This window comes from Protopterus annectens, chromosome 2.part1 (genome assembly GCF_019279795.1).
Source record: "Protopterus annectens isolate FY-2018-M chromosome 2.part1, PAN1.0, whole genome shotgun sequence".
NCBI lineage: Eukaryota > Metazoa > Chordata > Ceratodontiformes > Protopteridae > Protopterus > Protopterus annectens.
The window spans coordinates 1,668,844,146-1,668,861,907 of NC_056729.1; the positions used below are offsets into that span (position 1 = coordinate 1,668,844,146).

Here is a 17,762-nt window from a genome sequence, read left to right on the forward strand (position 1 = left end):
CAAAGGAAAGTGCTTGAGAACTTTATAGCACAGGAGTTGACTTGAAGAATCAGGAGTATATTGGAAATAAACCAGAGACTGGAGCTGGGAGATGGAGATCAACAGGAAGAAAACCAGAAATCCAGAAATTAATAAATAAATGTGGGATTACAAGGCATCATTCACATTTGTGAAATATGGCAGAACAAGAAAACCTGAAAATATTGTACTTTTTGTCTTTGTTAAACTTGTAGGGGACTCCAAAGCATATGTTCAACTTCATGTCATTAATGTTCAGAAGAACATTAAAGAGAGGGGAAGAAGTAGGAAGCAGGTAACTCGAAGTAAAATAATTTTAGTTCATAACATACTACGTATCATATAGTAAAGCTTTTTAAGTTATTTATGTAATAGGTATACTAAAGTGAACAGGCGCCCTTTTTTCTTTCTTTTTTGTTCAGTTTTAAGAAATGTAGGTACTGCAATGTAAAAAGAGAAGAAAGCCTGGACAAAAGTGCATGATGCAAGTAAAACTGCGATGCTTTTTCTTAGTTTTGCATAGTAAAATGACTGGATTAAGGCCCTTAACTTGATCTAACAACAAGTTTTGAGTGGAGGCAAGTAAATGGGAAGAATTTTAAATGCAATGAAATGTTTTTGTTTAGCAAGTAAGTGTTTAATGTGCAATGTGAGAAGCTTGTAGTTGAAGGCAACTGTGTATCTGTTTACAATATTTACAAGGAGACAAGCTGATAAGGACTACAAAAAGAGTACTTCATTCTTTCAGTGGCTGAAAGGTAATGATTTCTGAAAGAATGCAAGTTTTCTTTACTTGGGGGAGGAGTAAAGGTAAGACAAAAACAGGTAGCACTTGGAAGTAGAAGCACAGACTGCTTCATACGTCTTAGCATAGCTAACTTTCATTATAGGTATATTCAAGCCTGTGAGTAGCTGTCGGTCTGGGACAACTGTTCCTATAGGAAAGTTCAACTTCAATATTTTAAGTTGTACATTGTTTTGTGTGTCTGTGTTAAGTTAATAAGTTATGGGGCTATTCTGAGGGTATTTTTTTTTATTTAAGGGTTTTCATTAAAACAAAAAAGTCTTGTAAGATGTGACCTAGGTTCAAATGGATGTGACAAAAAACAACAGTCTAAGAGGTAACCTGCCAAACATTTATGTATGCTGTAACACATAAGCTGAAACTAGGCATTAAAAATTCTGTTGTACATAACAGGTGGGAATAAAAACTTATCACGATGGCGACACTTTTCATATATCTGTGAATGGGTCTCACAGGTATATACAGAAAAGAAAGTAGTGAACTATGTTAACAAATGTAGAGTGCAAATACCTGTGCTTCTGGAGACACATTTGGAAAGAACTGAGTATGTGAATTTGATAAAGAATTTCAGGATGGCTATTCAGCAGAATATCTGGGACAAAGGAAAAGGGAAATCGTTATATTAATTTCTAGAAGAGCTCCAACAGTGACGGAAGAAGGAAAAAAGATGATAATGGTAGATTTGTGGTAGTGAGGGGCTGCTGGTTATTTCTTGTGCTACAGTGAAGCTTAAGAAAATTCTGGGAGAAATAATTAGCGTTCAGAAGGGGATATTTATTGGTGGGGACTGGAATTTGATTTGCAATAGTGGGTGTATTGGGGGCCTAGAAAGGAAAATATAACCAAAGAGGGTAGATATTTTGAAGAAATTTATGAAAATATTGGTATGGAAGATGCAAATTCAGAAGTAGGAGCTCAGAGAGAATTTGCATATTATTCCCCAAGGTACAAAAACTGGGCCAGGCTAGACAGAAGTTGTATTTACAGGAAAATATTTAATTGAAAGTTTTGATATGCACCCAGTAGCTGTTTCAGATCATGTGCCAATAATAACTAAATTAAACATACATGGTACTGAAATAAAAATGAGGGAGTGGTGCTTCCCTATCTGTCTTGTTAAACAGAGAGGACTTTTAAGGAATTGGTATTGGAAATTAATCAGGCGCGTTTATGGAAGATAATTTCTTCAAAAAATATAGCTAGGGAGTGGGATAGAATGAAAGTGGAATTTAAAATTAGGGTCGGAATAAAATAAAAAAGGAAATGGTTAAGATGTAACAAGAATTATTTAGAGGAACTGGCAAATGTCAAAGTATTGCAGAATTGGGGGAGTTCATAAAACAGGAGAGCACAACTGCAGAGTGCTAAAGAGAAAGTAAGGATCTACCTTGATAAAATGCAAGAGTAGATTGCTGTAAAGCAACTGTTTTTGTGATAACGCCAGAACAAAAACCGCTTTTAGCACAACAGCTCAGGCAACAGAAAGTAGAAAGGATTGTTGTCAAGCTTAGGGAGCCTGTATTGTAGAGGTCTTATAAATATTTTTGAAATTTTATGAAAATCTATATAAAGCAGAGAAAAGTGGAAGTGAAGAAATTTGCCAAGGTTAGTTGTAGATGAGGCACAATTACTAACAGGCTAGGAGGAGATGAGGTAAAAATGGTGATATGTAAATATATATATATATATATATATATATTTATATATATAAATATATAAAACCAATCTACAGGAAAGCTTTAATTGTACTTGTAGGTTCTTAGGTTAGTACTAAGCTAACTGCCCTAGCGAGCCATTTTAAGCCTAGCTAATTATCCCTTGTGAGACCCAAACCCTGCACCTTGTGCTTGCAAGGCAAACACCTTAACCATTAGGCCACCTCTTACCCACACAGGAATTGTTTCATCAATGCCCATATTTATGGGAGCATGATAACGTGAAGTATTTGAGTTCAAGTTGAAAACGATTCTGTTATGGCAGCTAAGGGTGTATGGGAAGAGACTAAAAAAGATAATACAAAAACTGAGAACTTGGAAGCTCTGTTTTATGGATAGCAAGATGCAAACAGTGGAAATGTTTTTAGTCCCTTTAGTTTTACACACAGGTCAGGCATATTGTTATCAACCAGAGGAGAAGCTGTGGATAGCAGTTAATAAATAAAGAGTTGAAGGGTTTTATCTGGGTGGGGTAGATAGCAAGAATCAAGTGTGGTAAGTTTATCTTTCCAATAGAACAAGGGGTATTGGGGTTACAGAATCTGAGTGGGCATTTCAGAATTACACAGTTATGGTTTTTATATATAGCTGAAGCAGAAAGCTGTAATTCAAAGTGGAAAGGGATGATGTTGACGAAATGGGGGAGGGTGGAGTTCAAGAAATAAGGAGAGACTAGGATTTTGGATGCAGGCCCTTAAGAAGAATAACAGTAACCATGCAGAGTATTATATTCGTAAAGTAACAGAAAGTTTTCTAAGAACTAAGCCAACATGGGAATGGAGAAAGGAGATTCTGCCCGTAGGGATGACTACAATTGGGGATACAGAGAATAGGCAAGATGGGGCTGGAATTTATTGGAGAAAACTGCCAAAGGAGTCTATGTAATTGGAGCAAATAGAGAGGTAATGGTAATAAAATGGGAAGATACCAAATATTAATTTGGACTGAAGGCTAGAAATTGACTTCCCTGTCAAGGACTGATATCAGACTACATAGGCAAAGAGAAGAGGTATTGGAGGATCTTAAGTGAAAGACCTGCACTGATAAGTATTTTTAGTAGAATCTAGAACAGAAGTTGCTGTTAAAAAAGGGATAATTAGTAGGGCATGTAAAATATTGCACAATAATTTCAAGGATCAAACAGAGGGTTCGAAAGGATTGGGAAGAGGATAAGCAATTCTCAAAGAAACAATGGCAGGACATATGTATGGCTCCCAAATGTGCAACAAAGTCTAGAAAATTTAGAATCGTTGCTTGGAAGTATTTACATAGGTATTTTTTCACTCCAGGCAGACTGTAAAGAACTTTTCTCAGGTGGGTTTTAAATGTCGGAGGTGTGATTAAGAAGAAAGAGGTAACTGGGAACCTATGTTTTGGGAGTGTAATGAGTTGGCAGACTCTAAAAATTCTCTGCAGACTACTGTATCAGGAATACTGAGTGAACAAATTTGTGTAACTGATTTGTTTGTTTGAGCTGTGATACAAAGTCAGAATTGCTTAGACATAGTAAGGCCTTTCTGAGTCTAATTCTGGTGACTGCCAAAAAGCAATTACTAGAAAATGGAAATCAGTCTATTCACTGGTTTTAGTAAGGTTTGTTTATAGTAACCGAGATAAAACAACTAGAAGTGGGATCTTTAGAAAAGGGTAGGAGCAAACTGCATAAAAAAGGGAATTGGGGGCAGTGCACACAGAATAATGTTTTGTGGAAGGATTGAGTTTTAAGGGAAGGCAGGAATTGAATGAGCATAATGTTTGACTGACAGTGACTGGATGGATTATAAGTGATGTACACTGTAACTGAAAATGTCAATATGGTTTGTTTTCATTTATATAAATGTGTGATTGCCTGTGTCGTAAGTGATAATTCAAAGATTTTTCTTTTAGTAATAAAGGTTATATTCAATTGGAAAATAGAATTTACCACGATTCCTGTCAAAGATGATAATTATGGGACATCAGGGGTAGTTTGTATTGCCTTATGTTCATCCTGTCCTCCTTTCTATTTAGGAAAGATAGAAAGAACACTCAAAAATGTATTAACATCACCTTGACATAGTTAAAAAGAATACAAGTTAATGCCTTATGCAGACATTCACTGCAGTGGCCTCCCTTTAAAAAATTCCACTTTTGTATTCTAAATAAGAAGAGATGGGGGGAGGGGTTCGGGGGCAATGGGAATTAAAAGTGGAATATTGGGAAACAGTCTGGCAGTCAAGATTAGATGCCACTATACATCTGGTCTAAAGTATTTTATTTCTGTTGTGCAGTACTAAAATTCTGTGCTGCAATTTTAAAGAAGCTTATGTTTTTTTTTTTTTTACATATTGTTTTTATATTAAAAAAAATGTTTAATGAAATAGTTTTTCCATGTATTCAGCTTGCTTTACTTACTGACTTTTTATCCTCATTTAAATTGAATATATACATTTATTTATTGCCTATCTTAACAGTGGTATTATATTCATTGTTTTATTTTTAGTGATTGTACATTTATCATCCAGTTTTTTATCTATATAAAAACTAAGGCTTGTTTGATTTTTTGACTGACGTGATCTGCTTAAACATTTATTTAAATGTGATTCGGTTGCCAATCTCTCCTGATGAAGTCCTTGTTTGATTCCTATAGAATGAAAGCACTTAACATTTCTGCCGTCTTCCTATCCTTCTGGAGACTGTTTTGTTTGTGTTTACTAGACAGTGATATACCTCTCTTTGTGGGGAGGGACTGGGACCTGTAGTATGTAAACGTAGAATACCAAGCAAGCAGGACAGAGGCCGTAAATAAGCTTCTAGCCACCCTGAGGTATTTGTTCAGCTTGCCTTCTAGAAAGAATGTATACAACACTACCTACAGATCCCTGTAACTAAGTGTTAACATATTTAAAGCTGTATATCCTGAATATATTCTGTCCGGTAGCAGTTATGTTAAACTGATTTAACTATTCTCAGCCTTGTACTAAGAACATCATTGGCTTTTTTCATTTGACATTATCATTTGCTCATATTAGTAAACAGTTAAGTAAATTCAACTTTGCAGTCTATTGCAACATAAAATATCCATATATCTGTTTATTTTTTCAGTGGTCTGTCATTCCTGGCAGTGTTATAGGGCTGGGCTTTTCTCATTGGAATTTGCTCTTGCTTTTGGGATATTTATTGCTGTACGTGACCTAATGTACCTCTCTGAAAATCTCACCTGTCACAGTTGTCATTGTCGCTGTTTTATTGTGCCCAGTGCCAGTCGTGACTGTTCTTGTTGCTGGTTTCCCTGAACTTTAATGTAGTTGCCTTATGGATGTTTTTCACATTTTTTTCTGTAGCAATTTCCATCTTCCTCATCACCAACATAGAATCTTTGTTTAGCTGCTTGAAAAAATACTTCATCTTCAGCCTACAAACTTTCTTATGACTTTGGCGTTCTTTCTTATCTCCATCTTGTAAATCTGTTAGTACGCACCTATGGGCTGTTTAGATGACATTCTAACATGGATGGATATAAACTTGTAAGCACCTTATGCTACTACAAGAATTTCCTGTGGTTGTGCAAGCCATGATTATTTTTATTTTTCAGCTGTTGTATATACATTTTGTTTACTATTTATTTCATGCTTTCTAGCTTTGAGCTCAACAGGTACCATCATATGCAGAAATCCTCAGCTGGGCTGCTCACTGCGACCCTAGCTGCAGTCACATTGCACTTTTTTCAACATTCTCTGTACCATCTTCCTGCAGATCGTATAATCACTTTTAAAGTTTTTGTAACATTGTTCCAAACCTTAAACAACCAGGATCCTTCCTTTTATGGGATGTTCTTGTCCCTGACTTTCTTTTTTCGAGTCTCTGTTTCACGACTTCAGAACTTCTGGCACTTACCAGTGCCAGAGTTGGGTCATCTGGGTCAGGCCCCAGACCTGTGGGAATCACCACAGTGACATCTTCGTTAGGTAATATCTAAGGTTAGATTTACAAGGTCCCTTAGGGTGTTATAGTATTCTTCCATGGGTGTTCTCATTGAGGTGTACGCTTCATGAATTTCCTAATACTGGGCTTGAACCAGTAGCAGTATAGTTTCTGTTTACACACCTGAAGTGATTTACTGCTTGAGGAAGTTTCACTTTTCTTAGTGGTTGTGCAACACTATAGTTAGTCTATTTAAGTAAAGGTGTATAGGGAAGAAATGTCTGATGTGATGGAGCGTCAGTAAGATAAGTCTTCATCCAATTTGTTTTCTAAACCTGGAGTTGCAGACAATTTAAGCTTGAAAGAGCTGTAGGGAAAATGGGTACTTTATTTTGTGATGGCTTTGATCAGTTTATCAGTTTGTCAGACAGTGCGATTATACCTGGACACAGTCACCAATTCACCATTTTGTTATTAATTATTTCTGCATCTCGGGTGATCCTTCGGGGGGGGGGGGGTGCTGCTATTTGTGTGCCATGAGAATTTTCAGAACTAATTCTGATTTTTTATTTCATTTTCAGCAAATGTACATTGCTTATGTGAAGAACTGTAAATTCACATCACCAAATGTGCTCCCTCTGATAAATTTTATGCAACGGACACTGACTGAGATGTATGCCATTGATACACAGGTCTCTTACCAGCATGCTTTTCTCTACATCCGCCAACTGGCTATTCATCTACGAAATGCCATGACAGTGAAGAAAAAGGTAAACAAAATGGACATTATAAATGTAGAATTCTAAATTCTAAAATGATTTCTGAAAGTCTTCCATTTATCGTCATACTCATGTTTTTTTTCTTTGTTGACGCTATTTTTTTGAAACATTGCTTGCTATGCATTTTTTAAATGCAGGATATTCTTGAGTTTTGTCAGCCAAGCAGCTGTCTTGGCTGTTAGTTTGTTGATTTATTTATATTTATTTATATTTTTGTATTAAGTTTTAGTAAAGGTACAGAATGTATAATTACAGTATAGATTCATGTTGCATCTATGCAGAAAATTCCTTTTAAGAAGTAAAAAAAGACTCTAAATCTTTTGCAGCTGTGTCCTAAAGCAAGAAATGAAGTGTGTGTGTTTCTGTTTGTATATGTCTGTATCTGCCTTCTCTCTCTTTATATAATGGGTCTGTTTCAGTTTACCGAATTAACATATAACTTGAACTGAAAAGAGCAAGACAGAAACATCGGAATGTTATAACAATAAACGTTCACAAAGTCGAAACTTACAACATCTAAACACACAAATTCAGTTTATCACCGTTTCACATGTAGAAATAAACATTCAGGAAAAGTAGACATCTGTCCCTTTAAATTACACTGCGGTGTACGTGAATGTCTACTGCATACACAGAGCACTTTTCAGCTTACAAAAGTGTCAAAACAGTGAACATGATGTTCTACTTACGTTCATAACCTGCTTTTTAGATTTTTCAGAGGGCAAGCCTCCCTGCACCCCATACCCCCTGCAAAAATTATACATACTAACTCTGAGATCGCACTACTGTGGGGAAAAGGGTGAATTTCCTAATCCTCACTGTACCGAGGTCTCCATTCAAAAGCTACGAGGTTTCAAAAAAAAAAAATTATGTGCAACATCCACAGCTGTTTTTTCATTGTCTTGAGTTTTAGATTTGTGAACGTTCGTTGTTTTGACGTTTCGATTTTGTAGTCTAGACGTTTTCAATTTCGATCATATTTTAATTTGATAAACTGATAGGGACCCGTATATGTATATCTAATCTACCATATATGGCTTACTATTGACATTTAGAATCCGCTTTGGTTGACCATTTAACATTTCAACTCTAAATGTGGAATTTGGAATGCCGAAAAGTAAACCAAACCAAAAATGCATACATCAGCAGCCATGGTTCGATGTATTCGATATAGCAGCAGGTGACATCACTCCCCTCCTGTTATGCACATTAACGTACCGTGAAACTGTACAGTCCCTGGTATGTTAATTCTATTGTTTTGCAGGGGGCTACGCCCCCCACACCCACTGTACATTAAATATACCAACTCCAAGATCGCACTTCAGTGAGCAAATGAGCTAATTCCCTGATGTTCTTCGTTTTCCATTGCTGCAGTCCTTACTATTGGGTATAGTCCGCATCCAGTCGGCCCGAATACCAGAGTATAAGGCTGACGTCGGTCAGGGCGCATTAGACTGACGTCAGTACGTCAGGGTACTAATGCGCATGACCGGCGTCATATCCTCAGTCTTTTTTGCCGCGTGGTCCGATGCAGAAGCAGTTTTGCGAGTGCAGGTTGGCGTTCTGAAATATTTCCGAAACCGGAGTTTCAGACCGAATCAGAGTTGGCTAGAACATTTTGGTTTTTCTTGCCTCAGTATTTAACCGGATGTCAGAAAAAGTGAATAACTGTATTTCTTGTGGGAAACAAATACCTCATAGGGATTACCATACATTGTGTATACCTTGTTTAGGGCCTGAGCACGACGTTGTTGGTTGCCGCTCTTGTGCTAGGTTTAACAAACGCACTATTAAGAGGAGGTTAGACTGTGCCAGATTAGTGTTTGGGAAGCGTTGCAATTATAAAATGCCGCCGGATGCTGAAGCGCAAGGACAAAACAGCGAAGCCTAGGGTTGATGAACCGCAGTCCCGGACGTCGGTTCTTTAAGTGGCTCAGTGGAGCCAGAGGTTTTGCCAGGAGTTTCTATGGAGTCTCAGGCAGAAACTTTACTGTTACAGGATGTACCTCTCAGGAGGCAGGCCAGGCTGAGGGGCTTCTCAGGTAACTATTCTTCCCTCTCTTCCCAAAGTAGTTAGAGCCTCTCCTTCTGTTGCCAAAACTTCTTTAGAGGTAGGCCAACTTCAGCTTCAGTAGGGCTTCTCCTAGCCTTCGGGTTCTGTGCCTAAGAAACATATGCTTAAAATGGCAGAAGATTTGATTACTATGATTAGAGGTTCTATGGCCCTCCTGATAAGAGGCCTAGAGTGGAATCAGAGTTTGACAGTTTTGAACAGGGTTCGGGTCTTCTGAGTGTTCTCAGGCAGATTTGCAGGAGTATCCTCATTATTCTGATTCTGATGTGGATGATGCCACTCCTTCGGCTTCTCCTCCTGAGGATTTTTCATTTTCAGAGACTCTGCATTCCATGAGGGAGCACTTTAAATGGGAAGGCCAGGATTACTCTGATTCCAGGAAGAGGCTTAGGGAATTCTTGTTTTTACCCCAGCATAGGCCCTTAGCTATACCTCCTGTGTTGAATGTGGTGGAAGATGTTTTTGCAGAGGCCTCCCTGAACCCTGATTCTTTGCCTCCTGCTCCTGTTAAACCTGATAGGTACTATAGGGTGCGGGAAGCTCATAAGTATTTGTTTAAGAGTCCTAGGGCGGACCCAGAAACTGTTTCTCAGGGGCCTAAAGGTGTTAAGGCCTCTGTGGTTAACAATCCTGTTCCCACTGACAAAGAGGCAAGGGCGTTAGATAGGTGGGGTAAGAAAGTGTATACTTCTTCCACTCTAGCCATGAGAGCGTTGAATTGTCAGTTTCACATGCTGAAATATCAAAATTATCTCCTTTCACAATTAAAATCTAAGGTGGATGCTTTGGCGGAAGGTATTGATTGTAAAGACTTGCTGGATTTAGTTTATGTGTCTGAACAAGTGGGCAAGCATTCTTTGCAATGTGGTTTTGATGCTGTGCAGGCCTCCTCGAGGGTGGCTGCCACTAGTTCTGTTCTTCGCAGGCATGCCTGGTTGAGGGATCAAAATTTGGCTGAGCATGTTAAGACAAGGATTTTGGATGCTCCTTTACAGTCTGATGTGTTGTTTGGTTCACCTGTGGAAGCAGTTTTAAAGAAAATGGAGGACAAAGCTAAGTCTATGCAAACTGTTAAAGATTTTTTGCAGGTACAGCCACCGGAATTTAGTAGAAATTGGCCTGCTAAGGGGTGGACATATCCTGCTTATGATTCCCAGTCTAGGGGTAGGTCTAGACGTGGTAGGGGCAGGGCTCAAGGTTCTTTTAGGCCTAGAACAGGGAGTTCACCTGCTCAGACTTCTGGTGAGGGCAGGGGTCAGTCCTTTCGTAAACAGACCCAATGACCTGCCTTTTCAGCTGCCAGTAGATTCTCGTCTGGCAGCTCCTTTGGACGACTGTCTCTTTTCAAAGAAAATTGGGATTTAATTACTCAAGACAGATGGGTGTTGGACATCATTCAGCCAGTCCCTGTATCAGAAAGGGGCCTAGGATTTTATTTTCGCATGTTCCTAGTACCAAAAAAGGGGTACACGTGGAGACTGCTTTTGGATTTATCTCTCCTCAACACTTATCTGGACATTCCCAAGTTCAAGATGTTGACGTTACAACAGCTTTTACCCCTGCTGGGCAAAGATCACTGGATGGTAACTTTAGATCTCAAGGAAGCTTACCTTCATGTGCCTATCAGGCTAAGTTACAGGAAGTATCTCCGGTTTCGAGCTGGAGATTCTCATTATCAGTTCTCTGCATTGCCCTTTGGCTTATCTACTGCGCCCAGAGTATTCACAAAGGTTCTGGCTCCAGTGATAGCTTACTTCAGGCTACAAGGACTTCAAATCTATCCTTATTTAGACGACTGCCTGATTCTGGCTCAAGAAAAGGAAGACCTTCTACAGCATCTGGAATATTTTATAGCAGTGCTAAGATGCCTAGGGTATTCTGTGAACGAAATAAAGTCCAGTCTAGTACCCTCTCAAGACATGTGCTTTCTGGGTGTGAGACTGAATACAGCAGCCCAGATGGCCTTTTTAACCCCGGACAAACAAAAGAGTCTATCCCTTTACTTCCATCAACTATCTCATCAGTCCGTGCTGACTGCAGAGACAGTCCTTCAAGCATTAGGGTTCATGGCATCTTGTATTCTGGTGCTTCCCAATGCCAAACTGCATATGAGGAAGTTACAATGGTATCTCAAAAATGTATGGACACAGCACTGCCAGGATTTAGGCACTGTCATTCAAATAATACCTTGCCTTCAAAGGGAATTTTTGTGGTGGGCTCAGGAATGTCACCTAAACGAGGGACTCTCTGTGACCCGGCCAGAGGCGAGTCAGATTTTACCGACAGATGCCTCAGCCATTGCTTGGGGAGCTCATCTAAATGGAAAGTGGATACAAGACAAGTGGCCTGCCAGACTACAGCATCTACATATCAACATGAAGGAGATGTTAGCAGTCCAGTTCGCATTGCTGGCTTTCAAGGAGTTACTTCTTCCAGGGCAGGTGTTGATTCTAACAGACAACACAACTGTCATGTGGTACTTCAACAAACAAGGGGGAACACATTCTTATCCTCTATGCAGGCAAGCGATGATTTTATGGGAGATCATGCCACGCTGCACCTAACTCTTCAGGCAAGGTTTCTGCCAGGAGCACAGAACTCCTTAGCAGATGTGTTAAGCAGACAAATCATGGATCCCCACAAGTGGAAACTGGATCTTCATGTATTTCAGAAATTGACAGTGTCATGGGGAACTCCAGACATAGATCTGTTCGCTTCTCCACTAAACCACCAGCTGCCACAGTTTTGCACAAAGGGGTTTCATCACACAGCTTGGAAAGTGGATGCTCTGTCTTTCAGTTGGACAAACCTTCATGTGTATGCCTTTCCACCTCTGCCTCTTCTTCCAAAGGTACTGTTAAAGGTCAGACAGGACAGGCCAAGGATGATTTTGATAGCTCCAGATTGGCCTTGGCAACACTGGTACCCTCTACTACGGAGTCTGGTAAAGAAGCCTCCATGGCCTTAACCTTTGATTCCACGTCTGTTATCCCAGCAGGACGGTCATCTGCTCAATGTCAAGCTTCACTCTCTTCATCTGACAGCCTGGCATATTCTGTGTTGAAACACAGCAGGTCTCAACTTCCTCAACAAGTTTTAAATGTGATTAGGGAAGCTAGACGACCTAGTACAAGGAAAGTGTACGCAGCAAAATGGAAGAGATTTTTATTTTGGAGTAAAGCAAAGAATTTGGAGATTTCTGAGCCTAATTTGAGTATGGCTCTTCAATATCTTACTGAGTTACTGGACAAGGGTCTGTCCTTCTCTTCCATTAAGATTCATGCTGCAGCGATCTCAGCTCACTATGATTGTGACCCACCATTGTTTTCGCATCCTTTGTTCAAGCAGTTTCTTAGAGGGGCAAAAAATATAAGGCCCCCGTGAGCTCCTACTCCTGCTTGGGATCTCAATTTTGTGTTGGAAAAACTTACTCTACAACCTTTTGAGCCTGCGGCTACTGCTGAATTGAAATATTTGTCATGGAAGACTGCTTTTTTGTTGGCTATTACTTCTGCAAGAAGGGTGTCTGAGTTGCAGGCCCTTATGGCAGTCGAGCCCTTTTGATTTTCCATAAGGATAGGGTATCATTATGTACTAATCCTTCCTTTATGCCTAAGGTGGTTTCTAGTGTGGCTTTAAACCAAACTATTCATTTGCCTACTTTTTATGCAGTCCCCCAAAATAAAGGGGAAAAGATTTTGCATACTTTAGATGTACACAGGCAATTGCGTTATTACTTAAGCAGGACTAAGGATTTTAGGCAGTCTCAGCAGTTGTTTGTTTCTTTGCTTTGAGTTCGCAGGGCAAGCCTGTGTCTAAACAAACTATTTCTAGGTGGATTGGCTTTTGCATTGCAGATTGGCTTTTGCATTGCATTTTGTTATTCCCATCATGGCAAGGAGGTTCCAGCTGGGATTAGGCCTCATTCCACTAGGGCTACTGCCACTTCAACAGCATTTCTAAGGGGTGGCAACTAAGGATATTTTGGAAGCAGCTACTTGGAGTTCAGTGCATACTTTCTCTAAGCATTATCACCTTCCTATCTACTCTAAGTCTAGGGCTGGTTTTGCCACAGCTGTTTTGCAAGGCATGTTGTCAGCTCCTGCTTCTTTATGATTTGCCAGCCTCCCTTACCTCTGCTTTGGGATTCTACCCAATAGTAAGGACTGCAGCAATGGAAAGCGAAGAACATAGTACAGTTTTGTACCTACCATAAATGTAGATGTTCGAGGATTCCATTGCTGCAGTCCAACCTCCTTCCCTCTGTGTTTAGGGGTGGTTGTGTAGGTGAGTTTACCTGCTTATATTTTTGTATATATTGTTCATGTTTTGGTGCAGGTATTTTGGGCCTTGTCTTTTTAGGGTCTTCTGACATCTGGGGCAAGAAAAGACTGAGGATATGACGCCGGTCATGCACATTAGTACCCTGACGCGTGTTCTAATGCGCCCTGACCGACGTCAGCCTTATACTCTGGTATTCGGGCCGACTGGATGCGGACTATACCCAATAGTAAGGACTGCAGCAATGGAATCCTCGAACATCTACATTTATGGTAGGTACAAAACTGTACTTTCCTCACCAAACCGTAACCCCCCCTGCACAATGTTGAACCCAAATACTTGTTACACTACCCGTTAGCTGTAGTGTAGTTGATTGATTTGGGTTCGACATTCTGCCAACTTGAAAACTGAAAGTCAACCTTATTACAGTCGACCAATGCAGTTTTGGGTTCGACATTCTAACGACTTGAAAACTGCAAGTCGACCAATGCAGTTTCATTGTTTTCAGTGTAAACCCATATATCTATCTATTTATATATGCATATGTGTGTGGTTTAGTATTACAATCCTAAAGCCTGCAGTCTTGAAACCCATAAATCTGAGGTCATAATATCAAAATACCAAACCACTGAAAACCACAATGTGTAAAAAATCCTGAATACTGAATCCTCTTACCAGTGGGAACCTAGGAATCAGTGGTAATGTGGGTCCTGTAGGAAAACAATTCTAGAAGCTTGTTACTGTGGTTTTCAAATGTTTTCATCTTTCAATATTATGATCTCAGGATTATAGGTTTCAAGATTGTGATAGTAAACCATAAATAATTTGACATAGGTTCATAGATTAGTACTAGGCCAACTGCGTTTGTGGACTATTTTAAGCCTAGCTGAATTACCCTGTGCAAAAATCAAACCCTGCACCTCGTGTCTGTAACACCTTAACCATTATAATTAAGCATGTTTTTTTTAGAAGTAAACTGAACTGAGTGGAAGGAGGATGGTTTTATCTTTGGCACTGGTTTAGGAAGGAGATCTTCTGCAATACATTTTGTTTTTATAAGTGAAATGTTTAGGTGCTGAGCAGTACAGCAGAACTGATTTAATTTCTTAGAATTTGAGTAGACTTGCTTAGATGGTAAACTTTGTAACAGAACTTATGATTTAGTATCACAGAATTCAGATAGATGCTCATGCGATAGTAATACATTAGATAGCAGAAAATATTGATATGACACCTGACTGGTAAATGCGTATGTCGCTGACACAGGAGTGGTCAGCCTTTTAAGCGTCTGATCACTTCTGTTTTTGTAGCAGATATTATTTAATATCCCCATGTAGGAAAACTCTCTCCTTTCCCCAATGACTGTCCTCTGATATTTTGATGATGTGTTTTTTTTGTTGTAGACTTGTGTTGCTTCAGAATACTGCCCTTGGTTTGTTAGGTTGTGAACATGGTTTAATAGGTTGCACACGGATTGTTGAGGCCACAGAAAATAAGATAGCAGCACAGTGACTCACTGATGAGATCACTGTCCCTCCCAGCTCCTGGGTCTGGAGTGCACTCCTGACCTCTGTTAACTGCCTGCATGGATGGTGCATGTTCTGTCTGTATGAGTTTTCTACCATCTTTCCCCAAAAGTAAACAAACATTTTCTTGGATGATTGGCTACATTAAATTGTCTGTATTTCCATAAATTGTGTCTGTGTGTGTCTGTGTGTGTCTGTGTGTGTCTGTGTGTGTGTCTGTGTGTGTGTCTGTGTGTGTGTCTGTGTGTGTCTGTGTGTGTCTGTGTGTGTCTGTGTGTGTCTGTGTGTGTCTGTGTGTGTGTCTCTGTATAAAATTTACCTATGTCCAAGTCATGACTGAAAAAAGGGATTGTGCACCATCCCAGTCACCTGGTTAACAAGTAAAGTAGAACAAAGTGTGTGTGTTCTCTTCACAGCAGGCACTGGTGTTCAGATTCTACTGACCGCAGTGTTATTTAGCATGGGTAGGGAGTGCTGCAGTGTTTTGAGTTCACATACGTACACTCTACCACTGGAGTGTGCACTCTACCATTCATTTCATCTGATCTTGTTGGAGTTTATACACACACACACACACACACACACACACACACACACACACACACACACACACACACACACACACACACACACAATCAGTTACCATCTCTTTGCCATGGAAATACGTATAGTGCAATGGAAAAGTATTTGCCCTCTTCCTGATTTTTTATTTTTGTGCAGGTTTATCACACACTTAAATGTTTCAGATCATCAAACAAATATAAATTTTAGACTAAGATAACCCATGTAAACACAAAATGCAGTTTTTAAGTGATGATTTTATTTATTAAGGAAAAAAACTGTCCAAACCTACATGGCCCTATGTGAAAAAGTAATTGCCTCCTAAACCTAATAACTGGTTGTGCCACCTTTAGCAGCAACAACTGCAATCAAGAGTTTGCGATAACTGGCAATGAGTCTTTCACATCACTGTTGAGGAATTTTGACCCACTCTTCTTTGCAGAATTGTTTTAATTCAGCCATATTGGAGGGTTTCTGAGCATGGACTGCCTTTTTAAGGTCATGCCACAGCATCTCAATTGGATTCAAGTCCAGACTTTGACTAGGCCACTCTCCAAAACCTTCGTTTTTTTTTTTTTTTTTAAGCCATTGAGAGGTGGACCTGCTGGTGTGTGTTTTAGATCATTGTCCTGCTGCAGAACCCAAGTGCGCTTCAGCTTGAGGTCACGAACTGATAGCTGGACATTCTCCTTCAGGATTTTTTGGTAGAAAGCAGAATTCATACATACATACAGATGTGTCAAGCATGGGCATTAATGCCCTTCTAGCTTGCCAGTATACCAAAACACTTGTTCCCATAATAAATGTCCAGGTTGTTCTTAAAAATATCTAAACTAGTACTTTAATGTAATTTGGCAGTCTGTTCCAAGCATCAGCTACTCTGGCAGAGAACCAGTTAGTACACTTCTTATTCCTATAGACTCTTCTACATAGGTTTTCTGATGATTCTCTAGTACTTTTTGATAACCCTAAACATTCCCAGAGGTAGTTGTCCCTAAGTACCCTATATACTTGAATAAGATCTCCTCTTAAATATCTGAATTCATGGTTCCATTAATCACAGCAAGTCGCCCAAGTCCAGAAGCAGCAAAGCAGCCCCAGACCATCACACTACCACCACGTTTGACTGTTGGCATGATGTTCTTTTTCTGAAATGCTGTTACTTTTATGCCAGATGTAACGGGATGCACACCTCCCAAAAAATTCAACTTTTGTTTAGTCAATCCACAGATTATTTCCCCAAAAGTCTTGGGGATCATCAAGATATTTTTTGGCAAAAGTGAGACAAGCTTTTATGTTCCTTTTGTTCAACAGTGGTTTTCGCCTTGGAACTCTGCCATGCATGCCATTTCTGCCCAGTCTCTTTCTTATGGTTGAGTCATGAGCACTGACCTTAACTGAGGCAAGTGAGGCCTGCAGTTCTCTAGATGTTGTTCTGGGTTCTTTTGTGACCTCTTGGATGAGTTGTTGCGGCACTCTTGGGGTAATTTTTGTAGGCCGGCCACTCCTGGGAAGGTTCACCACTGTTTCATGTTTTCTCCATTTGTGGATAATGGCTGTCACCGTAGTTCGCTGGAGTCCCAAAGCTTTAGAAATGGCTTGTAACCTTTTCCAGACTGATAGATGTCAATTACTTAGTTTCTCATCTGTTCCGGGATTTCTTTAGATCGTGGCATGATGTCTTCCTTTTTGGTATCTTTTGGCCTACTTCACTTTGTCTGACAGGTTCTATTTAAAGGACCACTACATGTTTCTGTGCTTATTTCCTCCTTTCTGAAATGTTTTTCTTCCCTGTCTTTTGAATATAACAATGTTAAAATTGACCAATCCTACAGTACATTGTTATTTCCAATGTTTCTGTTATCGCCCAATTCTACAACTCCGGTACTGTGAGCCATTTTAAAGAAAATAATACTCTCGCACTCGCAGAGCTGTACCTACTGTATGGGCGCAGGAACGGCTCGGTAATAACGCCCTTCATTATTTTCCACTGTTCCCTGTTTCTGCCCAAGGACTGCCCACAAATCACCTTCCTTCAGTCCTTTCAGCCAGAAAACGCCCCATCAATTACCTATGCAGCAGGTTGCGCTTCTGCAGCCA

General features: G+C 39.7%; 1 protein-coding gene across 1 annotated transcript in view; it reads left to right on the plus strand.

The window, feature by feature from the left end:
• The window catches only part of NOC2L (NOC2 like nucleolar associated transcriptional repressor), a 1,272,638-nt gene that overhangs the window by 617,059 nt on the left and 637,817 nt on the right, over window positions 1-17,762 (plus strand). Inside the window, exon 10 of the mRNA XM_044063595.1 lies at window positions 7,023-7,211. Within this exon, the coding sequence (XP_043919530.1) occupies window positions 7,023-7,211 (189 nt within the window). The remainder of the gene's footprint in view (window positions 1-7,022; window positions 7,212-17,762) is intronic.